This window comes from Colias eurytheme, chromosome 20 (assembly GCF_061535395.1).
Source record: "Colias eurytheme isolate Ceu_HAF_F1 chromosome 20, ilColEury1 Martin Lab GWU primary, whole genome shotgun sequence".
Lineage (NCBI taxonomy): Eukaryota > Metazoa > Arthropoda > Insecta > Lepidoptera > Pieridae > Colias > Colias eurytheme.
This window is the reverse complement of record NC_142999.1, coordinates 8,754,293-8,781,855: the sequence shown is the minus strand read 5'-3', so window position 1 is coordinate 8,781,855 and position 27,563 is coordinate 8,754,293. Positions and strand designations below refer to the sequence as shown.

At 31.0% G+C, this 27,563-nt stretch overlaps 2 protein-coding genes across 2 annotated transcripts in view; both read left to right on the top strand.

Annotated features, from left to right (window-relative positions):
* Positions 1 to 27,563, top strand: part of Cortactin (cortactin) — a 444,169-nt gene that overhangs the window by 30,343 nt on the left and 386,263 nt on the right. The gene's annotated exons all lie outside the window — the stretch shown is intronic.
* On the top strand, positions 9,939 to 27,482 carry Ms (neuropeptide receptor myosuppressin). The gene is made up of 3 exons (XM_090113880.1): positions 9,939 to 9,982; positions 26,327 to 26,520; positions 27,086 to 27,482. Exons 1-3 carry the CDS (start codon positions 9,972 to 9,974, stop codon positions 27,175 to 27,177), a joined length of 297 nt encoding a protein of 98 aa, XP_089970006.1. The 5' UTR covers positions 9,939 to 9,971; the 3' UTR covers positions 27,178 to 27,482.

Below are 27,563 nucleotides of genomic sequence, written 5' to 3'. Positions count from 1 at the left end.
TCATATAAAATTTCGTCATCATCTTCTTCATCCTCAATCAATATAAATAACAATAACCGTTACATAATACAGATTCATAATATTATTAGAGACAATTGAAATTCCATTTAAAACACAAGCCAAAATAGCTTGCGGCAAAAAGACGATACGCCTCCATTGTTTTTAAAAATAGATATAAAATAACGAGCTTGAGGCTTAATTTTTCTTTATATAGGATCAAATTTAAAATTGTAATATCTATTTAATCTCGACATAATAATTTTAAATGAGAATTTAAAAAAATTGAAAAAAATCCGTCTGTTTAAAGTGGGTCCAAATCGAGTCGAAAGGAGAATACATCCTCTTTCTAGCACAGGCCCCTTGAAAAACAGTAACTATATTATAGGCCTGAGTCATTTTACGTTTATTTATCCATACTAATATTAAAAGTAACTCTGTCTGTCTGTCTGTTGCTCAATCACGCCTTAACTACTGAACCAATTTTCATGAAATTTGGTATAGAGATATTTTGATACCCGAGAAAGGACATAGGCTACTTTTTACCCCGGGACATAGGATAGGTTTTATCCCGGAAATCCCACGGGAACGGGAACTATGCGGGTTTTTCTTTGACTGCGCGGGCGAAGCCGCGGGTGGAAAGCTAGTAATTTATAATAGTGTAGAAATAAATAATATTATTCTGTAGGGCTTAATTCATCCATGACGGACACAATTTTGAAATCTAAAAAATTATCATTACTGTTTGGCAGCACTGTTTCGTAAAACGTGCCCTATATTATTGTCTTAATTAAAATCCCCTTCTATATTTATAACCCACGTTACCACAGTTGTAGCGGTTGTAAAATTAACTTTTGCTCAGAATAAGTTTATCTGGGAGCACAAACTCGTTTTGTTTTATAAGATTTTCGCGGAGTTAACGTGCGTCACACGACACGGGGAGGTATGGCGCATACTGAGATACTGTACTTATTTGTTTTATAAATATTTGCTTTAATTAAGGTATTTTCGTTGGAAGGGAATTAAATTTGCTTTAATTCAGGTATTAAATTGTTATAGAAAATTACATTCCTTAAAAGTTCAGTCAGGTAAGTTTAAGATTCAAGTGAAAAAGATGGGCGGGATGGGCCATCCTTGGGCAGATGATTTTGTTTTAAGAAATAATCTTTTAAAATACATATTCCACACACAAAAACATCTTGTACATATCTAAGGATGTTATTGGTTGTAATGCATCAGGACGAGCTGCCTTCATTATTTTCGAAAAATAAACTTGTAAGTATACCTACCTTTTATAACTATCTAGAATAATGGAACGAATTAAAAAGAAAAGTCTATTATAAATAACGAATTCATAGACATAACATTTTATTTTTTAACTGTAGGTACATTTTTATAAATAATTGTTTCTATAGAATTCTCACTAAAAATGTCACAAAACAGTCAAGTGAGCGTCGCGCCTTACGCAAGGGATGTCGGTCATTAATTCTTATCAAGGGTTCATTGGAAACAAAGCCGTTTCGTTTAGAGTGCTAGTATTGGACTGTGAAGATTATTTACCTGTGACTACTGATGTTATGTAAATATAGTGTTTTGTAACATATTACGGCCCGGCCTTCACAGCAAGCTGCTCACTCAAGCTACGCCCGCTACGCCGTTCGCATGGGAACGGAATGCGTCTTGCTGTGTTAATTTTTAAGATCTCTTTAGAATAATTATTAAAATTGCATATTAAATCTAGAACTCCTGCGTGAAGCGGTCATAGGTGTATTAAGTTTTATTTTATTTGAATGTAATCATAAAAAAATCATTCGACTTTCTTTTGGGGCCGGCAGTGGCGTTCTTAATTAACACCCTTAGTATGAATAACCGTTTTTGTTTTGAAATATTTAATTTTTCGTGTACATAAAGGGTTTGAACGTAGCACAGCCCTGGCACTATAAAAAAATATAAATTTGTTCAATCAGTTTTTCAATTGAAAGGTTAAATTGTTAGTTTCTTTCTTTCTCCGTCAAATTCATAATTTTTTATAATTAATTACTTTTTACGCAATTAATGTGAATAATATTTCCCGACGAATTTATCCGCCATTGAAAATTTTCTGCCCTAATCCTGACTGAAAATTTTCACATGAGATAAATTTAGAGCTTATTTTCTGATTAAACAAAAAAAACGCATTAAGCAGTAGAAAGCTAAATTATTGTTCAGTGAAAGACATTTTTTTTTACTTTAAAAAGCAGGTAGAGTCAGGGCGAAGGATTAGTTCTAGTATAAAAACTACGTACTGAAACAACTTAATTATTCAAAAACAAAAAAGACATGACATGAATGTTGAGACAATTCTCGCGCATACAAAATATATTCAGACATTTGGAGGTTAACCCTTATTCAAACGCGAGCCTGTGGAGGAGCTAACAAAAAAGTAAGATACGTTCCTGGGTAATTTTGGGTCGTAGATTTCAAAAATACACACAAAAAAGGGGTTAGTGGGGGGGAAGTGCCCTTTTTTCGGTGGGAAGTATATATCCCATCATCTGTTCTCTCTTGTAAAAAGTTTGGAAAGGTGGGAACTATAGCTCCCAGTGTCCACTCCAGACATCAATATTTTAAAACACTAGTTAGTTGCCCTGACTCCACTTGTGAATTTAATGTTATCGTAAAAAATTATAAAGATCAAGTTTTTTAATAAAGGAGGTGAAAGTACTCATCAATGCAAGTTTCTTTTACTGAGGGAAGAATTCGGGAATTGAAAAATGAATGACTTCAACATAAAAATGGCATTTTTCTACAACAAAATAAAAACAATAGGTAAATACTAATGTATTGAGTTAAGATTTCTAATTATCTGATCAGGAAATAACGAATAACAATAAATAAGTTGCTTATACCAACTAAAAAAGATTTTTTAGACACACAGATTTTATATATAGAATTTCCGAATGTCGTGTGCAGTGACGAACACTGGGATGATATCTTCCCACTTAAAGACTTAATTTCAATCGACTCTACCAAGGTATAAAAGAAAGATTCTGGGCATATTTTTACGTTTCACGCAACCGTAATATAGTCTAGTTTACATAGCTAGAACTCAAATCTACTTATCTAATTTTTTTTGAGCACTACACCAAAAACTAAAAAATAACGGTCGTTTTCGGCTGCAAAATCACGTCACCTGACTTTGACGTGTGTTTACCATGACATGTAATAATTTTCTGAAAAGTGTTTCCATGAAAAAAAGTTCTCTAAAATGTTAAGATTGCGTAGATAAATATTACACTGCATTAGGTTTAACCATATTAAAATAAAACACGATTTACTTCAATCTGAGACGTGGGAAGTATAGCTCCCAGCGTTTTAATAAGGGTTAAAGGTAGTTAGTTTTTATTTCTAAACTTTGTATGTATGTTTTAAGCTGTAATATATGTAATAGAATATACTAAATGTATTTATTCTGTTCCGATAATTATAGTGTAAAATATTTATCTAAATACTGCGACAGAAATGTTCAATTTAAGAAGTACTTAAGTTAAAGATTCATCTTAAACATCTACAGCTTTTTACATCTACATCTTAAAGATTCACTTCATTTCGTATTCGTATATTAAAGAAAAATCTAATACTTCCTACTTATAATATTAGTATAAATACAGTTTACGTAAACTTTACAAATATGGCGTTATTCCACACCATTACAAGAGGCATTGCATTGAATATCATGTGACAATTAGGTACACAAACAGCTAGAAAAGCGATTTGCAAAGAAATATCAGTACTTTGTATCTAGTTGAATTTTAAACCGACTTCAATATAAGGAGAAGTTTAAAATCGACTGTATTACAATTCTTTAGGTTTGTTTCCTCATTCCTTTCGACTGCATGAACGGATTTTGATAATTCTTTATTTAAAAGGTGGTCCATTTAAATTTGGTTTTGTTCTGACACTTAAAAGGCGGTTTATAAAAAAAATAATCTTACAGTGATAACCTAAATATGGGTCATTAGTTTTTGGCCATTAACCACTCCTTTTAACGTTAAACCGACAGCTTCATTGGCACATGCTGAGTAACGATAGTTTTGATAAAACTAACAAAACAATTATTATTGTTATTGATTACGAATATTGATTGAGAAAAACAAAATAATCGTAGTTGGAAGGTAAATGAATATTAAAACGTTGACAAAGGTACAAATAATAGGTAGGTATATACATTAATTTCAAATTAATTATTTAATTTATGTTATATGTTATGTATAATGAAGAATCATTTACCTAAAGCACAGAATACATAATAGTAGCTAAACGCTACAGAACGGACACTCTCCGCCTCCCGCCAAAATTAAACTTACCTCACCCCCGCGCGATCAGACATAAAATGGGCCATATTTTTCTGCAAGGACGATACGCAACGAAGATTGACAACATTAATCAAATTGACTTAAAGTAATTTTATTATTTTGGATTTGTGATTATCGTTTTTCGTAGAAAATGGTTAGATATTGTGCTGTTTACGGATGTATTTCATCAGAAAAACGCGAATTTTTTTTTACGCTAGTCACAAATGTGCCAACCATTAAGCGTTAACACACACATTTGCAGTCTCTACAGTGTGACTGTCAAAACGATCATTTTGTATGGAGTGTCCGGGGTGTGCCTAAAGTTTAAACACAAATACGGCCTAGCTTCACGAACTGCTGAAAAGCCTTCACATGCATCTTATCTTAATCTTATATATAAAAATGAATCGCAAAATGTGTTGGTAAGCGCATAACTCGAGAACGGCTGAACCGATTTCGATAATTCTTTTTTTATTATATTCCTTGAAGTACGAGGATGGTTCTTATGTAGAGAAAACGTAAACATGTACCACGGGCGAAGCCGGGCCGGACCGCTAGTACTATTATAAAGGCGAAAGTTTGTAAGGATGTATGGATGTATGGATGTTCGTTACTCTTTCACGTAAAAACTACTGAATCGATTACAATGAAATTTAGCACACATGTAGAGGGTAACTTTGATTAACACATAGGATAGTTTTTATCCCGGAAATCCCACGGGAACGGGAACTATGCGGGTTTTCCTTGCAAACGCGGGCGAAGCCGCGGGCGGAAATCTAGTACTATTATAAAGGCGAAAGTTTGTAAGTATGGATGTATGGATGTATGGATGTTTGTTACTCTTTCACGTAAAAACTACTGAACCGATTACAATGAAATTTAGCACACATGTAGAGGGTAACTTGGATTAACACATGGGATAGTTTTTATCCCGGAAATCCCACGGGAACGGGAACTATGCGGGTTTTCCTTGCAAACGCGGGCGAAGCTGCGGGCGGAAATCTAGTACTATTATAAAGGCGAAAGTTTGTAAGTATGGATGTATGGATGTTTGTTACTCTTTCACGTAAAAACTACTGAACCGATTACAATGAAATTTAGCACACATATAGAGGGTAACTTGGATTAACACATATGTGTTAATCCAAGTTACCCTCTATGATAGGTTCATATGATAGGTTTTATCCCGGAAATTCCACGGGAACGGGAACTATGCGGGTTTTCCTTTGAAAACGCGGGCGAAGCCGCGGGCGGAAATCTAGTTATTTATAATTTTAACTGACAGATACGCTAAACAGAACATATCCGGAAGTTGTGAAACTGGCTATAAATGTCAACCAATTCCGGTGTGAAAGTTAGTTTTGTGATTGAGTATCGCCTAACTTCCCTATTTTTAATATTAGTTGGCACTGCAGAGGGTTATTTTTATATCGGAATGTGTCATCCTACTCCTTACCCTTTTTAGACGAAACCTTTTCTATATGTACCTACGATATGAATTCTCGTAGATTTACTACTTATTTGTCTATTTTTTGCGCATTTAGTGAATTTAATTCGAATGGATGATAAGAAAATATATACGTATCCAACAACGAATACAATTATTAACATTTATTACATACATGATCATGGTCATGAATAGCAAAATTCATAACATTTTTCCAGTCATTAGTTTGTTCTAACCTAAATCTGAAGATTTGTAGGACGCTCAGAATAATTATATTTTGGTAAAAAATAGTAAATAAATAGGTACTCACAATAAAGAAATTTAGATACTTTTTGCCATCAACACCCTGAAGAGATAAAATAGGGAATTTAAATTTGTATGGACAATTTAAGTTATAACGTAAACTGTACACTAAACAAAAAAAAAACACTAAATTTCATAAGTTGATTTGCTTTATCAAGTAAAAATTTGTTACAGTTGTATCATAATACATCTGTGACATATTTTTATTATGATTACGACATTTATGTTAAACAAAAATTATTATCGAAACGCTTTATCGTTACAAGATTATAGTTTAAATATTAATTTAATGTGTTATTACTTTACAGTTTAGAAATATATTTAAACTAGTCGTTCAGATTGGTTTTGTCTTTGTTTCTTATTTTTGTTTCTAATTAATAAGTTAAAATTAAAATAGATTGGTTGTTATTCAGGGGCGTAGCTACCGCCGTATCTGCCGTATCAATTATACGGGGCCCCCGCGCCAAGGGGGCCCCCAACGTGCGCTTTTGTGAGAAATCTTTACCCTTCCTAAGGGCCCCCAAACAAATTTTTATACGGGGCCCCGCCAAGGCACGCTACGCTTCTCTTGTTATTAGAGTTATTTATATAGGTAACTATCTTTAAAGCAGCCTTAAAATATATGATGTCTGCGAAATCACAGTAGGACTCTTCCTATAATTGAGGTAAATATAAATTTATTCATGTTATTTTATTGAAATATTGTTTCGATACGAAATAGGTAGGTATGCACTTTATCCGATTCCAATATATCTATTATTACTAGCTATGCCACGCAGTTTCAGCGAAAAAAGAAGGGGTCGATTGAAAGAAATGCAGCTTACGTTCGACTTTGATGTTCAGCTATTTTAATTCCAAATATGTATAACTATCAATTAATGATTGTGTACTTTAGCCGTAATTCTCAATTTTAATATTACTAGCTGCGCCCTACACTTTTACCCGCATTGCTCCGCTCGAATTGGTCTTAGCGTGATGATATAATAGGTATAGCCTGCCTTCCTCAATAAATGGACTATCTAACAGTGAGGAAATTTTTCGAATCAGACTCGTAGTTGCTGAGATTAGCGCGTTCAAGCAAACGAACAAACTTTTCAGCATTATAAATATTTCAGGACAATTTTCACACACCATCTGATGCCATAACTACTAAGCTTTCGCTTGTGTTATGGAAACCAGATGGCTGATAAACATACCTACATATATTATTTTAAATAAATACTTATATAGATAATCAACACCCAGACACAGAGCAAACATATATTATGTTCATCACACAAATATTTGCCCCGGGTGGGAATCGAACCCACGACCTCTGGCTTGGAAGGCAGGGTCACTACCAACTAAGCCAACCGGTGAGTCATTTACAGTCACAGTTATAATATAAAGAAAAGATTATCTATGGTTTATGGAGGAATGAATACTATGTGCAGCTGACACCTAAAATAGTTCTAAATAAACAGTAGAAGAATAAAAAGGGAATTCTCGTAACAAAATAGGAAGTAACATAGCGATGTGCGATGAAGGGCTGTAACTAAATTATAAGGGTCGCGGCACCTGTGGAATGTGAAATGCCCTAACTTGCTAACTGTTTAAGGGCTGATGTGTGTGACGTTTTATTTTTTAATTATAGATGTTGTTATACGTTTGGTAGCTATATAACTCTTAAGGTTTGTAGAACTAAGTAAGGTATACCTATTACCTAAGCTTTTACTTATCCGACTGAAATCATGAAAAAGCTAGAACTTCGACTTTAATATTAGATTTTTATATCTATTAAATACTAGCGGTCCGCCCCGGCTTCGCCCGTGGTACATATTTACGTTTTTTCAACATAAGAACCATCCTCGTACTTCAAGGAATATAATAAAAAAAGAATTATCGAAATCGGTTCAGCCGTTCTCGAGTTATGCGCTTACCAACACATTTTGCGATTCATTTTTATATATAAGAAGATAATAATGTGGGAATAATGAATATGGCGTTTTAATTGTAATGAATAAAATAACCAATTATAATAAAATGTCAGGTACATAATAGCATAATTAATAGTTAACTATTGAAATTTATTTTTGAATTGGAAACAGTGTTTTAATACAATTACCTAATTACAATGCGCTTGTTGGCATCACATGCTGGTGTCACGTATGACCGACGCGACGTGATATTTTGTAAATAGACAGAATTGTATCAAATACTTTTTAATCCTTGAAATATGTGTAGCTCATTTTAAATAGATTAAAATTGAGGATGTAGAACAAGTTTAAATCTCTCATAATCAAATAAAAGTAATCAAACTCCTATCATCTCCAAATGTCTTCTAAGGAAAATACGAAAAAAGAGGAATTCAGCCTTGCAGAAATTACTTAGTGTTTACATACAATTTCAGCGCTTTTAATTTTTGTGTCAATAAATATTAGGTAAGGGCCGATTTTTCAATCCCTGGTTAAAACTTATCCGCCCAATAAAGTATTACACGATAATATTAAAATGTCACCTGTAAACTGTCAATTCCGGGCAATAGGAATACATTTTCAAAAATGGTAGTTTTATACGTTATTCGACGAATAAGTTTTAACCAAGTTAGCCCTAAGTCATAAAAACTTGGCCAAATTGTTAAACTGTGGTATTTCGTCACATGTTATCTTTACGTTTAAGTTAGCCAATGTTGACGTGAAGAACTTATTTTTGTTAGGACAAGTAGGTTAATTTAATAATTTGCCCTAAAATTATTCAAAGTGTTTTCCTTTGTAATTGCTTTTTTGTGTTTATTCTGTAAAAGCTCGGTATAAAAGGAAAGTTGACTATAGATATCTGTATGACTTTAAATCCTGTAACTAATCTAACAGGATCTAAAGTAATACAGATTGACCTAATAGTAGATATTGTTGTAGATAGTAACATAAGTTATGTTTATTAGTACCTATTATTTAATATTCCGGTGAATTTTGTAGGAAGAAGATGATTATTTTTAAATATTTAAAAAAGGTCAGTATTTTTTTAAATTAAAGATTTCGTTACTGCAATTTAATGACGACATATAAAATTTTGAAATGAAATAAAGACGTTGAATTGAAAAAGTAAAACGATTTTAGTTTTAAAGTATGTATTATGATTCTATTAGTCCATGGTATTATACATAATTTAAGAATTATAATTAGAATTTGTTCCCGAAACTGCCAACTTAAATAAGTTTAAACTTACGTAGCTCTCAAGCGCCAATTTCGCCATAAACTTAGGAAGAATTTCTTCATTTAGCGATAAATTTAAACTAAACTCGAATCAACATAAAAATTTTATAGTTTTCATAGTTCTTAGCTTTGACTTATAATTCTTTGAGTAGTAAATCCAGAAGTTTTTTAATTATTATAAGAATGGAAATTTACTCCCACTTTTATGGTACTTCATAAAATATATATAATATTACTAAATAATAAAGTAACCTAAAAGCTAATTAATTATAAGCTGAAATATACTAATTATTTTAATATCTATCTTATTGTTTAATTAATGCTACAAATATATGAATACCCTGAATCCGGAAAAAGACTGTGATGAATACTATATAAAACTAGACAAAACTAGAACATTCAACCGAGTTCTACAAAGCCTATTTGCCAATCACTTTCAAAGAACAAAACTATTGAAAATTGAATTGATCTCCTGAAATTACCATCTCTATCTCTACTGTAAGCAACTGACATTTAAAACGTGTTGACTCTTTTGATTACGAGGAAAAAGCCTTGTAACAATATGTAAGTATGTACGGTTGTATGCCAAGTACAACGTACTGGGCGGCGCGTGGGGCGGACCCTCCCAGATATAAATGCTCGTAGACCGCTCTACGCAGCATTCGTAGCATCACACGCCGCCGTAGAACTATCGTAGCAATGGCTTTCGGGTATGTACTTTTACGATTTTTTTGTGAACAAAATTTATTGAATAACATTTTGTAAGTTTAGGGTTTAGTTTGTTTCGTAATTTTTTGTCAATTTAAAAGTCAATTTATTTGATTATAAACTATAATACATAAATATTGTTTTTCGACGAAATGATCAAGTTTCAAGTCAAAGCATAATCTGAATAATTCACTTGGAATTAAACTCAAGTTATTATACTTAAATTTAAATCAGCAAATATTTACGCAACATAATCAGGCTCAACTTTCTTTGAGAGAAAGCGGAAAGATTACTATCTTGTTTAGGCAGAAAAATATTTATAATACTTCCATTTTATACAAAACCCTTTATTTTGTTTCAAAAGATATAGACAACTTTAAAATTACTAACATTGATGATATAAGTACACTTCACTTAAAACTATACGTACGTTACAACTAGAGAGTTCAATTTTAGTACATATAATACTTTTCTTAACAATTCAAATATTGAAAATTATACAACAATTTGTAAACGTATTTTTTAAAATCTCTACTAATTTATACAATTGGAGGGTAGGTGTCTAAAGTTCCCATCATGTCGGATGTCCACTCTTGCGAAAAAGTAATTGACAAAAATGGGCCCTTCTATAAACAAGAAAAGACTGTTTTTGTTTAATTTCCTCCATTCAAAGAACCTGGCATCTTGACACTTATATAAGGTAATAAAAATTATAATTTATTTTATAAGATTTGAAAAGAAAATATAATTTCAATATTTTTCCTCGAACTCTTTTCATTTCTTCTTTAAACCCCAATTATTACTGTTAATGAATTCGATTGAAGAATTAATTACATGTTTCAATGAAGTTCTTTTGGTTTATATTCAGATAAATAATTACAAATTATAATATTATTCAGTAAGCCATAAAAGTTTATGAATGTAACATAAAATATTGATATAGGTACATCTCAGTTTACTGCAAATATAATAAAAAACTAAACTACATCTTAATCCTTTAGAATTAAAAATTATACTCATGACAAATTTACTACATATGTAATTATATTTCAAACTAGCTGTGCCACGCGTTTTTACCCGCATTGCTCCGCTCCTATTGGTCTTAGCGTGACGATATATAGCATCTAAGCTCTATCCTTCCTCGATAAATAGGCTATCTACACCGAAAGAATTTTCAAATCGGACCAATTAGTTCCTGAGATTAACGCACAAACAAACAAACTCTTCAGCTTTATAATATTAAGTATAGATGCCAGATAATAATAGAAGACGATCATTCAGAAATTTGTGTAGGTTTACGGGAGGGCTTTTTCTATAATCTAATTGTTTCCTTACAAAAGCTATATTCTTGGAAATAAAGCACATTGCAATATAAGATTGTCAAATATCTCTGTCCATTCACGGATCAGGTATTCTTCCTCACACATGTTCGCTTATTTCGAAAATATCTGACATCATACCATAACATATTGCGTTCCAACTACAATACTTTGAGGTTCTTTTATACGATCAATCTATTGTATACATTAACTTTTGTATATTATAAGTTATAACTGAGCCGAAATGCGACCGCCTCTTAGAAATATATATATTTTTAAAGGTTCTTTCGTTTTTGTTTGGAAATTATTGTGTTTTCGATGATATTTTTTAAATGAAAGCAATTCATAGCTAAAATAAGGAAATTCAGCACGTCCTTTAACATTTTTTTGTAAGACGTCCGTTGTTACTGAATAGAATGTCTTTTAAAAATAACGATTTATTTTTAATTATTTTTTTTAAGTTGAAATATAATATGAGAACAGAGACAATTTTCAAGAAACCTACCTATACCTACACAAACATTAAATTCATAATCACCTCTTTTCTAATTCCTGTTTTAAGAAGAAACAATTTTAAAGCCAAGTTTCGGAACGCGAGGAATGCAAGCATTGTCCATTTATCCAAAGACCAGAAATATAAATTAAATCTCAGTTCTCAACAGGTGAATTTCTAAATGTCTCGAGAAAATGCGGATTTTAATCTAAGGGGACATTTGATAAGGCGCCATTTTACTTAAAATGTTTAAATGTGTTTTTGTTTGGAAGGAAACAATGTTGAGAGACAAATAATTGTATATGACTATATTATGGTATTATGGAAACTATACAACTTACAAGATATTGGATGGATTAGATAATTAAAAAGATATACATATATATCAAAAAAACTCCAATTAATTCTGACACAGAAAATCGATCATTTATAATAATATGTGTTATTTTTCATTATAATATTTTTCTAGTAGGTATCCACATTTCTTTAGGATTGCGGTAGCAGTGATAACGCATTTTTCGCGAAAATGAATTTGAGTTAATAATATTATAGATCTAGAGCCTTCATATTATAATCATCTAAGTATTACATTTAAATAGCAAGAACTGTTCCCTATTTTCTATAGAGATTAAGAAATGTATGTAAAATGTGAAACATTCTATCCCTTTAATATCGTACAGTTGTGAAATTCGTCTGTCAAACTTGCGGAATTTCTTGCCAAATTCTCTTAAAGTTTTTCAAATAACGACCTTTCAACAGTGTAGATTTTAATTTATATCCTCATACATTGAATACTTCCTTTTCTATTGAAGTTCTTATCCAGGGTGTCCCACTGTTGGTATACTAAGCTCAAAGGAGGTTATAGTTTTGCATACGCTGAGTTCGTAAAAAATACTTATAAAATTCCAGACTCATTTTTTTTCAAATAGATGAATTCTTAAAACTCTATGTGTACACCCATAACAAGCAACCCGCCCAATTTTACCACCAGCACGTGAGCTATCGTTTAACGTTGTTTTCATAGACAAAATGCTCACATTAGCGAAGCGGTATATGCCGGCTGAGCGAAGCTAGAGAAGAAAAAATGGATCTTCAGGAAAAATTTTGCAAAAATTTTTTGACGTAATTTTATTGTTTAAGTATTTTTTACGTTATCAGTGTATGCAAAACTACAAGTCCCTTCGCGCTTAGTATACCAAATAGTGGGTCACCCTTTATATATTTATGAAAAATTAAACTAGTATAATAAATAGGGAATCTATCTCTTCGTTCTTCCTTTATAGTTACAACCCTAATATTTTATTATAACAAAATTATAAACAAAATTTGTTTTAAGAGCTTTAATTTTAGAAGCAACTTCAATAAAACAACTTGTTAACTGTTATTATATTTCATAAATTCAAATGTAAAATGCTGGAGTAACTCTTGAAGATAAATAATTATGGTTTTTTAAAAGTTATAAAATAGCAGATCTGAATTGTGCTATATATTTGGTATTTTTTATATATTTACTAGCTGTCCCGGCAAACGTTGTTCTGCCTTAACACTTATCACTTAGGGTATGAAAAATAGATGTTGGCCGATTCTCAGATCTACCCAATAGGCACGTAAAATTTCATGAGAATCGCTCCAGCCGTTTCGGAGGAGTACGGTAACTAACATTGTGACACGAGAATTTTATATATACATATAGAGATATATGTATAGAGATAGAGATTATATCACTATTCCAATGTAAAACGTTACTATCATTAAAAAATCCTTTTGTATTTACTTCTAGTCCTTAGATATTTGAAATGAGGGACATTAAAACTAATCTTAGTTACTTGTAATTTAAAAAGAAAAGAATGAAATTGACCCCATGTAAAGAAACGAAGCAAACAGCCATTTATTGCTTTTTAATATTTACGTTGTTCGAGAATTCCCAAAGGACACAATTCATATGTTTTCTTTTACCAATGAGATTTCATTGCAAACTTACTATTTTGATATTATTTTCAATCGAACAAAATACCTATAGGTTTCACAATAAAATAAATTTTGGATATGAAGAGAATTATCTAGTGCTATTGAAAAAAATAGGTATCTAATGACTTAAAAAAATACATTAACCTTCTGAAAATATCCAGTAGATATATAATGTGCAGAAAACTCAATGAAATCCCCGACTTTTTAATTGAAGTCCGAAGTCCTAACCACTGAGCTATTCCCTATTATGACCAAAGTCAATAAAATATCTTAAAACTATGTAATTAGAATAGGTGTACAATAACAAATAATAATACAATAACATTTCAAAAAGATAGAGAAAATATAAGAATATCTGTCATAAAAATAATCTTATTACGTTTACGGTTTCCCAGTTTCAAATAACGACGAAAATGGCAATACTCATGTTACAGTAACCTTTTGTAGATCAAGAAAATAATGCTTTGATCATACGAATTGTTATGATAATAGTCTTTTGTTATAAGCGACGTGTTTTAGAGCACGTAGCTATGTTATATGTAACGTATTGTTTAACCCTAATGGTTAATTTAGGATGAATAACATATTGTTAAACATATAGGAGATATACAAACGTATGTAGATCACGTACACATTGATATATAACACAAATAAAATACAACACTTTCATACATTAGATAATACAAATAAACAACGTGAACATTCTTAATCTAGAGTACCATTACAAATTTTCCTTAATATCGTTGCGTTGGACAAATTTTCATTGTAATTTATAAGACAATTAGCATATTTATTTGGCAACACAGTCACAGAATCGTAATTAGTAAAACTGAACGAATTCGTGTTGTCGCATAATTGCCATCACTATCCATCATGGCGGCGCTAACTGTCAACTGTCACTTTTGGCGCGCTTCTCTAATCAGATTTCTGGACGCTTTGACGCAAATGAGACTGGACTAGTTAATTATGCCCGACCAGAATAATGAGATATTAAGCGTTCTTAGTTATTGCTTTTAGCTACATTTGAAATGTTGATTATTATAATATGACCACTTATACCGCTAATTGTCGATTTACTTGAGCACACATTAAGTCAGAAAAAAAACATCTTTCGGTTGCTCTTGTTCATACTTTAATGTAGAGATCGTTGTCATCTTACTGTGTAAACCCCAGATAAAAGTTTTTTTTTGTTTGTTAACATTTATTAAATCGAATAGGTAACAAAATGTAATAAGATCTTATCACACGTTTTTAAATAAACTCAAAAGATGTAAATTACAAATAATATATGGCGCAAGTCATTAACGTGTAAAGCAAAACTTTTTTGACATGCAAATTTTAGCCCTGGATATAAAAATAAGTACAGATAACACAAAACTCGACAGAAGCAAAACATGTGTACTCTAAGACTATTTGCATTTTAAACGCCGCGTTAGAGAAAGTAATTTAAAAATAATGAAATTGAACAAATTATGACTTAAGAAGGAAAAACGGTGAGGAAAGCAAAGGTTTTTAAGTACTTAATAATGGCTTAATACTAAGAAATGGTCTCGCTACAGTGTCAATATTGAAATGGGACGGCAAAAAAACCATTTGTATATCTATTGTTCTAAATGTTTATAAGCAGTTACAGAAATAGACTATTTAATTAGATATTAATCGTATTAAGTCAATAAGGTTTAAACTACACGTATACCTTCTCAAAAATAAGACGAACATATATTTTTATTATTGTTGTAATTTTCCTAAATTTCCTTTGGGTTCGATAACAATAGATGCTAACTATTTTTTTATATTTTTGAACCTAGACAGGAAGACAGTGAAAATAACAAAGTTCAAAGACAAAGTATTCAGCTAGTTCCTTATAAAATGATATAGAAATATTGAGCACCTTTCTTTTACTTATTTTTAGACTATAATAAAAATGATAAATGAGGCTGTCAGAGTTAGAAAAGGGTTTGATATCCTTTTGTGATACGAATGCGAATATTAAATAAATTGAAAAGAAACAATTAATTAATTATGAAAATTGATTAACGCTGTAGAATTAACAAAAACAATATAAGTAATAGTCGTTATAAAACTTACTTGAATGTAACTTTAATAAAAAGCGTCCATCTAAATGAATGATTGATGTTAAGAAACTATCTTATTAAAACGTATATTATGGTCAATAAATAGAAGAAAACAAAATAGTAATTTCAATTTAATCTGTAGAAAAAATGAGTTTAATAAAAATTGCAAAATAAAATTAATTTTCGCTTGAAAATAAAAACCTAAGTAACTACATAAATAATTTTTAACATAAAAGTTTTGGCTAAGATCTTCTGTGTCCTCTTGTAGAATAGGGGACAGATGCATTACACATCTGTTTCACTGATCGATTTTACGAGCAAGTGAGTGATCAGTCAGGCAGAATCTGCGAAGTTTTGTTAGGGCACTGGAGACTCACTTTTGTCTTGCATACGAGTTACGACTGACATGAGTAATATATAGGACAATAGCATGTATCCACAACGCTGAATTAAACGTGCTCAATTCTTCAATTTCTGTAACCCATTTTGAAATCGATATAAATTTATTTTAAGCCATCATTTTTACGTGACCAATTCATCTAGGGCCTCATAATACTTTAACCCGTCACTGAGTCTGCAGAAAGCAGCTGTACTTTATATCTTTAAAAGCATCTCTTAAATAAATATATTAGATGCGAATAAAATAACCAACATTAAAAGCGAAGCCCTATTAATAGTTAGTGATTAATTGTTTTATTTTGTCTGTCCACTGCATCATCCAGCTAATTGGCGGGTGAAATCATCGTTTTCTAATTTAAAAATACATTGCTATTTCTAAGCTATTGGTTTCTTTTTTATGGTCACCCTCGTGTGTGATTCATTCTTAATCTATTTGATTGTAATGGTTTGTTATTTTAACAATTGTAGAGTTCACTAACATACAAATAGTTACAGGAAAATTATTTCTTAAGATTTTTTTTATAAAAATATAAAATTAGTAAGTCATAGGGTTGCGTAACTCAAATTGTGTTTCATATTTGAAATCCATCGGTTTTTTTTATATTTTGCATTATTGTAAATAATAAATTTATTAAAATAAACTATGTAATACTTACAAAGTTAACCAAAACTCTATTTCTTGATTTTTTCGGTAACTAAAACTACAATAGTCGCAAAATCCAACGCCCACAAAATATATTGCTATGAATGCATTAACTTAATGTACAGGTTACCAAGTTAACTCCAGCCATAAAAATAATGGAGTGACGTCAAAAATGCTTGCTTATTCAATAAATTGTTTGCTAATTACGCTTGTTAGTAAGGCTACGTTATAATTTGATCTTGTCGTAAAAGCTAATAATCATAACCACCCCTTTGTAAGAGAAAATTATTGTGAAACAGGAATATGAGCTTTCAGACTCTTTGTTTAAAGGATATTTTTAAATGAATGGTGTGATGAAAAGAAGTTTAATTGGAATGTTATAATATATAGGTATTTTATATTTGTATTAGACAAATATCAAGTTTTTCAGGATTTTTCGAAATGGTTTCTGTTTAAGCCTTCTATTTTTAATTCTGGTAATGCAGTTTAATTATCGTCTATTTCAAGTATTTTCTGAATACATATTTCCATTGATAGACAGGGCACACTACTATATTTTACGTTGAAGTCTTGATCAATTCGACACAGATCATTGATGGCATAAATTACGTATCGGGTTACCATATTTCATTCATGGAAATCTATTATGATGCAGTTATAATGATGTGATGTTTGAGGCCATTTCTTAGATTATATATTATTTGTCTAAAAAATATAGCGTAATCGGTATGTCTTAAGATTTTAGTAGAGTTTTACTAGAAGTTTTTTTTAAGGCACGTTTTTGTTAGAAATTGGTGGGGAATATGTAATTTTTAACTTTTGATCTTTGGCGCAGAGCTTTTTTTTATTTACCAAATAGGAAATTTTCATAGCCTGAAATTCTTTCTTTTACATAATTGTATCTTTTGTCCACTTCTTTCCCTGTTTTTTTTAACTCTGTACCACGCGTCTCAAGACTGCATCTTTACCTATTGCAACGGATAAAATTATTAAGGTCGGCAGTTGACACATCACGCGTGTAGTGTCACACTACACGCATTGATGCAAACTAGCCCTTTGTACCTACGAGTCTGATACACAATTAATTTAATTTGCTAGATTTCTTGATGTGTCATGTGATTCGGTTTATTATTTCGACAGGATTTGAGTGTTTATGTTTATTTATTTTTAAATAGTAGAAAAAAAAGATATCGTATCATTTCACATGAGCAAATTTTTGTGATAGGTATCTCATTTTTTTTTAGGATCAGACAGGTTTTTTAAGCAGAGTATTTTAAAATAGAAGGAAAACTTTGTTGAGATTGCAAATACTGGAACCTTTTAGTCTACTACCTACATATTATAAATAACGTATTTTTATGATATAAAAAGAACAGAATGAAATGAACAGAATAATATGATATAAAAAGCTGTCAAATCTGCTCTATCTTTATTTAACTCTTATTTTTTCGTTACCACAAACGTTGAATTAATTTCTTATTTCAATATATCTAGTAGATAAAGATTTAAGAAGATATTAAAGAAAACCACGTAAACGCAATAAATTTGGTACTGTTTGCGAGATGGTCTCTAAGGAGATACCGACGGTTTATCTTCATTGTCTCTATATTCACTTTATTCACTACACATTTGTATGTTACGCTTTATTGTAATTAAATGTTTTATTCTATTGATATATTAATTTATGAGTTTGATGACTTTGGTTATATTTTTAGTCGTTTATTGGTATTTTATGATACGTGATAATGATTTGTGTGTTCGGTTGTTTATTGTGAATTGTAATAGAAATTAAAAATATGCAGGAATTGTATGCGTTATTATTGTATACGTAGTATATTATTATTAGTCTGTGGTTATTAGGTATGTAATTAAAGTTTTTAAATCATAATGCTTGAGACTCTACCGTTGAAGTTGGCGTGAATACTATTTCAAAATCTAATCAAAACTAAATGATAGTAGAATCCTAATCCTATATGTTTTTAAAGCCGGTAAAAAATCATAATAATAAGCCTAGTTTGGATCTCGCTGTACTTTGTAAGCTAATCCTGTTGTTATGATCTCATTATTATCAATGTAATGTAAATGTTAAATGTTTTTTGCTAATAAAGATTTTTAATTTAATTTAATTTAATTTTAATTTAATAATATATGTATGATACTAGTACAAGACAATACTTTTATAGAATTATATGTAATTCTTAAAATATCACTTGTTAAAATCTCAAGGGGTATTTGATTAACAAAGAATGCATCTTGAATAGAATCACTGACCCAGTATTGCGTACGAAAGATATCTATAATAAAATCTACCGTCTGTTTGCTCTTTGCTAGACCTTTGTTAAAATGTTGGAGCTAGGACATCTAAAATATGACATATCTTTTATGAAAAACTAGGAAGTTCGTGGGAAATAAATTATAATATAACTGCTTCCATGTTATTTAACGAATTTGAAGCATGATTTAATTCCGACACAAGAAGAATGGAAACAGGTTTTCAATTTATTTCAATTTGTAATATCAAAATGATAAATTTTTTTATCTTAATGTTTTTTAATATTATGTTCTATTAAAATCATATTAGAAAATAAAAACTCTACATTTGTTTGCATCTTCATCTGAAACAAGATTTAGGATCATACAAATTAAATATGTTCATAAATGTATTCATAAATCCATAAAACCTTATCTTTTACCCAAGCCTCTTTTGTTAATGAATATAAATAGGAATAGAACAATTTTCCATACACAATTAAAAGGAACTATACCTACAAATTAAAATGTTATTCAATAATTAAAAATCTTTTATTGGTTTTGAACTTTTGAATAATGAAAAAATAACCTTTGTATTACCCACTTTATTTAAGACGCAGGTACTGTTACTCTGTAAAAAAAACTATTAGGTATCATCACAGACTAATAATAATATATGTACTACGTATACAAGTATCATTATAAAATTTTATATCCACTTCATAAGATATCATTTCTTTCCTAAACATAATCGTCAAACGATATAAATTCTTATTACTTTCATCTTAAAGTAAAATTTGCAATGCAAAATTTCCAATTGCATCTCATTCAACAGGCGAGCTTTTGACTTAGAACCTGAAAGCGTTGATTAAAATAAAGCTTAACGATATTATAATAGAGTTGAAATTTAATCTATTTCATACTTAGTTCTAAAGCAATTGTCTAGACTTCTATAGTTTATTTAAAGAACATAAGGTTGAGAATAAGTTGGAATATATTCGATTAATGGAAGAGTGCAAGAATAGTGATGTATTCTTCTTTTTGTACAGTTACAGATCATTTACGTGCGTATTTGCACGTACGCAACAATTAGGGATGTGCTAAAGTACATCCTTATATATATTAGGGTTGAATCATTATGTAACTTTAGAAATTTAATTAAAACATGAAAATATATTTAGCGGTTAAGCTAACATATAGATAATACAAAATAACTATGTACTTACAAAAAGTTACGTTAGGTACTTTGTTTTATGTAAAATACAGTGAAACAACACATTCTCATTTATAATATGAGTTGAATTGATTAATGCATTTGAAAATGTATCATGGAGAGCAAAACGATGTTTTCCTAATATCATTCTAAACATTTCCACACACAAAAAACTTCATTAAAATTCTAAAAACAACACGACCTTTGCATTCATTATCCTTTAATGGTGTACTTTATATTGTTTTTCCACGATTAATTATATGCAGTGATGTGCTATCTATCGATTTTCGATTCGTTTGGATAACAAAGTGCATCCCTAAAATGCGGGCAAGTTTAAGATAAATGAATGCGGGTCCCTGTTCATCTTCCAGTGTCCTTTGGATGCGCGTGAGCGTCACTCGACTCTTAACACAATATTATTTTTGTCGATAAATATTAAATAATTCGTACAACACTATAATCGGACAAAAACTGGCTTGCATTGGTGAATGATGATAGTGACATGTGAACTTTTATATTTATATTTTTACACTGTTTTTTATGAAGAAGGAATTCTATATTAATGTCTGTTAATAGGTAAGGTTGTAGTGTAATTTATAATTAAAAATTTATCTTTATCCAATTAATTTTAATTGAGGTTAATGTTTCCTTTTTTGTTTTTTTTTAAAAGTAAGTGTTCTTATGCGTAGGTAGGTATCCTCAAAATAAATTATAAGCAAGGAAGCTTTTTAAGTCCAGAAAGTTCGCTATTTTTTATAACAATATGTACTATAAATTATTACTAACACAATTGCATGTTTACTCGTTCAAAGGGCAGTAATAAAGAACTGCGGGGCAGTAAATGATAAATTTTACGACAAATGACAATTATTCAATAACTTATTGCTATTATTATTTGTGTCATTATCGATATGAATTTAGTTTATTGCATTATAAATATTCTATTTACGAACATTTATGTTATAATTAATCTATTTACAATGTTAGTACATACACGAATAATATTGTTATTTTACATGTTTCAAATAACAACCGGAAAAGCTTTTAAAGAATGTGTCATGTTTTTTAAAAATTACGAAAAACATGAAGCCAAAAAAAATGTAAAGCGTTAATATAATATTGTGTCAATATTTAATTTCTAAATAAGGAAAGATGTGCCGGATACAATGTGTCAAACTTACAAGGGGCTTTCCATAGTTCGATGACGGAAGGGCACAAAAAATATTAAAATCTCATCGATATGTGCTCGCTTAATCGCTTTGTGCTGAGTCAGCTATAAAGTACCTCCCTATTGACGTGTATACATTGGTATTTAAGTTTCTATTTGATATTTCATTAGAACGTAATTTTCATACTTTTCTTAAAAGAAAGAGTGAATTGCGTTTCATTTACTTTACTTAGAAAAACTACAGAAATTAAGATCGTAAGTAACTTACACTTTAGTATCTCCAACATTTGTGTTCTAACTTCTTATATTTCGATTATAATGGAACTTTATAATGATACTAGCGGTCCGCCCCGGCTTCGCCCGTGGTACATATGAAAAATAGATGTTGGCCGATTCTCAGACTTACCCGATATGCACAGAAAATTTCATGAGAATCGGTCCACCCGTTACGGAGGAGTATGCAGACTAACATTGTGACACGAGAATTTTATATATAAGAGATTATCTAACATAACATCGCAGGAGAGCATAAAACAAAAAGCACTGGAATCATATTATGCAAATGACTGGGAACGTTTAACGATACATTATCCTGCTATATTAATTTCTGTTTTAATCGTAATGCTATTAAGCGTCACATAAAATTGAGCATTTGGAGATTTAATATGAGTAAATTTTCAGTTTTACAAATTTTGTATGGGATTAACGAGTTACTGTAACATATATAACTAATAGGTAGATTACATAGAATTAAATCATAATATTACACACGAAATTCATATTAAAATAAACCCATCATTTTTACGACTGAGTTTGAAGAGTTTTGAAGCTCTACTTACATTATATTTCTTCCACTTAAAATATAATTGCAGATTGTCAAATAGAGACCAGTATTTTCTTTCTTACTCCATCATTTATTAATACCTTTATTTCCTTCTCGGAACTAAAATTATAAACGTCAATTGAAGATAAAAAATAATTCAAATATATAACGTTTCTGCAACAAGTCGGAATACCCGAAATTATGCAATTAGGGACCGCAGGCTGGTTGTCGGAGAATGTTCACAAAAAATACCAGTTTGGAGGCTTTCGTTCCTAACCGAGGTGGTTTATATCAGAGGCTTGACAAATTGTTGCTGTTAACAGCTCATCGTTCAATCTGAGTTTAATGTTCGATCCAGTTTAAATTGGTATCAAAATGTATTTTTGATATAATATGAAAAATGTATTTTTGATACAATATCAAAAAGTGGATCGGTTTTTAAGTAATTTTATTGATGACTAGCTTTAATGTAATCGACGCAATAATAATTATTGTGTACAAATTACGTGAACTCTATTGGGAACGGTTTAAAAAATTGTGTTATTGTTATATTCATAGAATTAATATGTAATATAATAAAATGCCAATCGCGTAAACCTAATTTAACAACAGCGCTTCTCTCCAAAGTTCTTTTATTATCTACGTTGATTAAAATTATATTACTTATTAGTTAATCGCTTTTTAATCCAGAATATTTACTATAATATATTTTCTGAACATTGGCTGTATGCAAAAGGGGCTAGGATTAAAGAAGTCCATAAACGGATTATCAATAACTGACAAAAACCTCTTTTACGCCCAAAATTGGAGTTGAACAAGTTTTTAACAATATTAAAAAGTTTTTTATTGTTTAAGTCGCCGCAAAATATTATAGCTATTATGTTATGTTTACGAGCAGATTTCGCATAATCTGTGGGATTTCGGACGCTTAAGCTGAACGTAAACTTAATAAGTGGACGAAAATTATGGAAGGCTTTGTCCGGCGAGCCTTCAACGGGCTTAAGTTTGCGAATTTTTGCAGCGTTTACGGCATTTGTGAAGACTTATAGGGAACTAGCGGTCTACCGTGTCTTAGCTCAGCCTGAATGGGATAAAATATGCTTTGATTTAATCGAAGTCTATTTCTGTTTATTAAACATCTTTTTCTATCTTTGACTTACTTACAAACTATCTCTGACTTACGTACAAACGTTTATCGTCTTAGCTTATAGTTTCTAATGTAGGTAACTATTTTAAAGACCTATTTAGTATTCACCTATAGTGATACCAGTTAACTTGAAGCTAATGCCTAAGTTTCTTAAGTTCTTTTACATTTGAAGTTTGAACCAAGTATATCTATTGCATTAGGCCTTTTTATTTCGTGCGTGTTCAGAATAGAGTCAGTCTAAGTAGTGGCTATTCTATTGACTTACTTACGTAAGTTTTAGAATAACATTTTATGAGACCCTCTAACTTATTTCTAATAGTTAACTAAAGATACAAATGAGTTGTTAAACATACTTATACGATTCATTCAAAATATTTGTATAACATGAGTGACAAATTATGACAAAATTTGTATTATATATTCCCGTAAATTTCATGTATATACCTATCTATTATACCACAGAATATAAAATATTATACCTAGATGTTATCTGTGTGCGTTACTTTTAAAAAACTCTTCCGCGAAGCCTTCCCATCGTTCCACATAATTCTGAAAATTCTTTGCCTTTCATTTGCCTAAATATTTATTTGATACCGCAGTAGTACGACAGTGGGAGGCAATAAGTTTCGTGTAACACTTATTCTTTGGCATCCCAATATTGGTCACGCTTTTGTCGGACCAAATTCCTTCGGTTTTTGGTATTGGCACAAATGCGATATTATTTCGCGGGTAAACAACAGATATTCAATGATTTTCTGCTTTATAAAGCAATATTGTTTTTGTGGTGGCTGGTTAGAAATTTTTTGAGAAGGATTTTTAATAATAGTAGGTATTTTATCTCCTTATTATTTAAGTACATATAGATTAATATCATATTGTTACATTTATGTAGGTTTTTGTTTTCATGCATTTACAAAGGTGTTAAATAAACAAATTCGCTTTTTACTTTATACTGCAAAAATAAATCTGTCTTTCTTTCATTTATTATCTTTATTCTTTAATGAGTTTCTCATTTCGTACCAACTTCATTGATAACGTGACTAGGATGAAATTTTTCATTTTATCATCATGAAGGATCAAAGCCAAATTTTATTAATTTCAACATTTAAATTGTTTACGCTTAAGAGTCCGTTAAACACTTAAGAAAACGAAAAAAGGTTTCAATGTTTGAGCAACTGACATGAATTTTATACGAGCAACGCCTCCGGTTACAAACTAGTATAAAAACAAAACATTGTGTAAAGATATAAAATATTATTTACAAGAGTCCCTCGTATAAAAGTTGAAACTTGAAAGTGATATTCTTCATGAAGTCTTCCGCTTGTTAGAAGTCGTAACGTGAGATATAAAGGCAAATTGCGAAAGGTCACTGGGCTTGGTTTCTGTTTGAAACTCTGTATTCGTATGCAACGGATAGAAAATTCTATTGTTACGATAATATTTTATTATCTAACTAATGATTTACAACTTATGATTTTAAAACGATTCAGTCTTTCATATTTTTTTAAATATAAGGTGCGATGCTTTAATAAAACATTACAATTATATTGCAGGACTTATTGTTTATAAATAAATATATTATCCATTTTAATTAAGAAACTATAATAATTATTTATTTTTTATTTATTTAAATTCTTTATTTAACACACACAAAAAAGAATATACACAAAAATAAAAGAACAAAAAAGAAAATCATAACATGTTAAATAGGCGGCCTTATCGCTATAAGCGATCTCTTCCAGGCAACCTTTGGATAGGATTATACCTACCTATAATAATAAAGCCCAGGAAAGAGCGCTATACGTACTTGCTATGGCTACTTTATATTATCCTATTAATTATCTCAGTATATTACGGGACATTCCATAAGAATATTAGGCCTAAGTATACGTTAAACTTTAACTTTTACCGGCATACTTCGCTACATTCCACCTTTGTAACAAACTTTATGCGTATCTCTTTAGTCTTTGAAGAGTTATCGAATTGCAGACTTACTGAATATTATACATACATTATTCATTCATAATTTAAGTCATATGTAGAATAAAATTAGAACATGACTATGTGGAATGGCTGTACTTGAGTTTATTGCTGCTAATTTAGATACTAATATGCTGTGAAGTGGAACTTATTTCATTTCACAGCACACACATACCTATTGCTATTAATGATGTATATGTCTGTTAGATTATATCAATATGTGTGTACAATCATACCCAGTTAAATGCAATGGATATCTCCAGATGTGTCTACAATCGTACGCACTACTCCATCAACGTATATATTAATAATTCGAAAGTTTGTTTGTTTGTCTTTCTTCCACGAAGCAACGCAGGGATATTATGATAGGATTTTTGTGTCTGGGGCTAGTTAAAAGGCGTTTTACTGCGGTGAAACACCTCATTCCAATGAGAAGATCCATTAAGATGTGCATTTGATTCTCTTCGTAATTTATGAATTCAGATAGATACTAAGTAGATAATATACCTAAACAATATGTGACATGAATTTTCTTTGACGTTGGCGAACTCGCAGACGGGATGCAATAGATATCTATATAACCTAAATGTATTTGTCTGCAAAATCTGCAAACTATCCCGGGTAGCGTTGTAAAGCATATATGGGTAGCGGTTTAAAGTATACCTATCTATATAACTTTATTTATCTATAGAATTAGCGGTGCAAAGCAATCATCTATATAACTTTATTTATCTATAGAATTAGCGGTGCAAAGCAATCATCTATATAACTTTATTTCCCTACAGAATCAGTGAACTATCCCGGGTAACCATTTAAGGTATATCTTTGTAGCAATGTGAAGTATCTATATAATTTTATTTATCCACAGAATCAGTGAAGTATCCCGGGCAGCGGTGTGGGCGTGCGTGTTGCTGTGGTGCGCGCACGCGAGCGGCGCCCCCGCACAGCTCTGCGCGGCGGCCGCTGAGGACGACCCGCGGGCCGCACGCTTCTGTCAAGCGCTGAATACCTTCCTTGAGTTGTATGCGGAGGCCGCTGGTGAACAGGTGCCGGAGTATCAAGGTAGGTTTTAAGTTCTTGTTTTGAATGTGTTGATGGTAGAATAACAACTATAAAGTGTCTTACAGTACCTATACACTCTGTACTGTATGTAACGTATCATCGGAGAATCTTTGTTCTGTAATATTGTCTCTTTTTGCGTATTAGTGATTTTAAAGCCGGAGTATTGAGGAAAAATTTCTACTTCGTATTTTATAATGCGTGTTTATGATGACGTGATAAATCCTGTAGATTGAAGATGTTATGTGTAAATTTTTCACTATTGAATGGACGATTTTTAATTGGATGATGTACGTTTTACTTAGAAATGAGTGATCTACAATGAATCCATAAAATAATGTTGATAAGTAATAAAGCATAGTAGGCCTTCCACGCAGTCTACTCACGCAGAAAAACTGCAGAGGGGGATGCGTAAATGCATTTCCCAACGTTAAGAAAAAAATAGTAGGCCTTCCACCAAATTTCAAATGCTTATGCCAAAACCACGCCAGAACTATAGTCAAAGTGTCGAACTAATCAACATTCATTTTCCTTAAAGTTAGTTCTACATTACACTATTTTATTCCAGCGTTAGTCCGCGACTACCCGCAACTTCTAGACTCCGGCATGAAGCGGCAGGACGTCGTCCACTCCTTCCTCCGTTTCGGTCGCAGACGCTGACGAGTCTCCCCCCCGCTGCGACCAAACGCCTAACCTAACCACAACCAACGCAGCGATACGGCATGATCATATAAAGTAAAAACCGATTTATTTGTCCAAAACATTATGTAAGGTAGTTGTCGATTAAACCCCTCCCCACGTCATTCGCAATGTAACCGCCGAACAGGACGGACGTCTCTCTCCTTGTAGAATAAATGAATGTACTTATCGTTTCAAGTATTATAGATGTAAGGTTGTTGTCGCGTTTCGTTTGATATGCAATATATTCAATATAGTGATGTTTTAAATAAATACATATTTGTGAAGCTCTGAGATTTTTATTTATTCTATGCCTTCAATTAATTATATCTTGAAATATTTTTTTCTTTATCCACTTATAGTTAAGC

Excerpts from the sequence above, each read along its gene's own strand:
- Ms (XM_090113880.1), top strand. Across the intron at positions 26,521-27,085 it reads ACAGGTGCCGGAGTATCAAG|CGTTAGTCCGCGACTACCCG; the intron begins GTAGGTTTTAAG and ends ATTTTATTCCAG.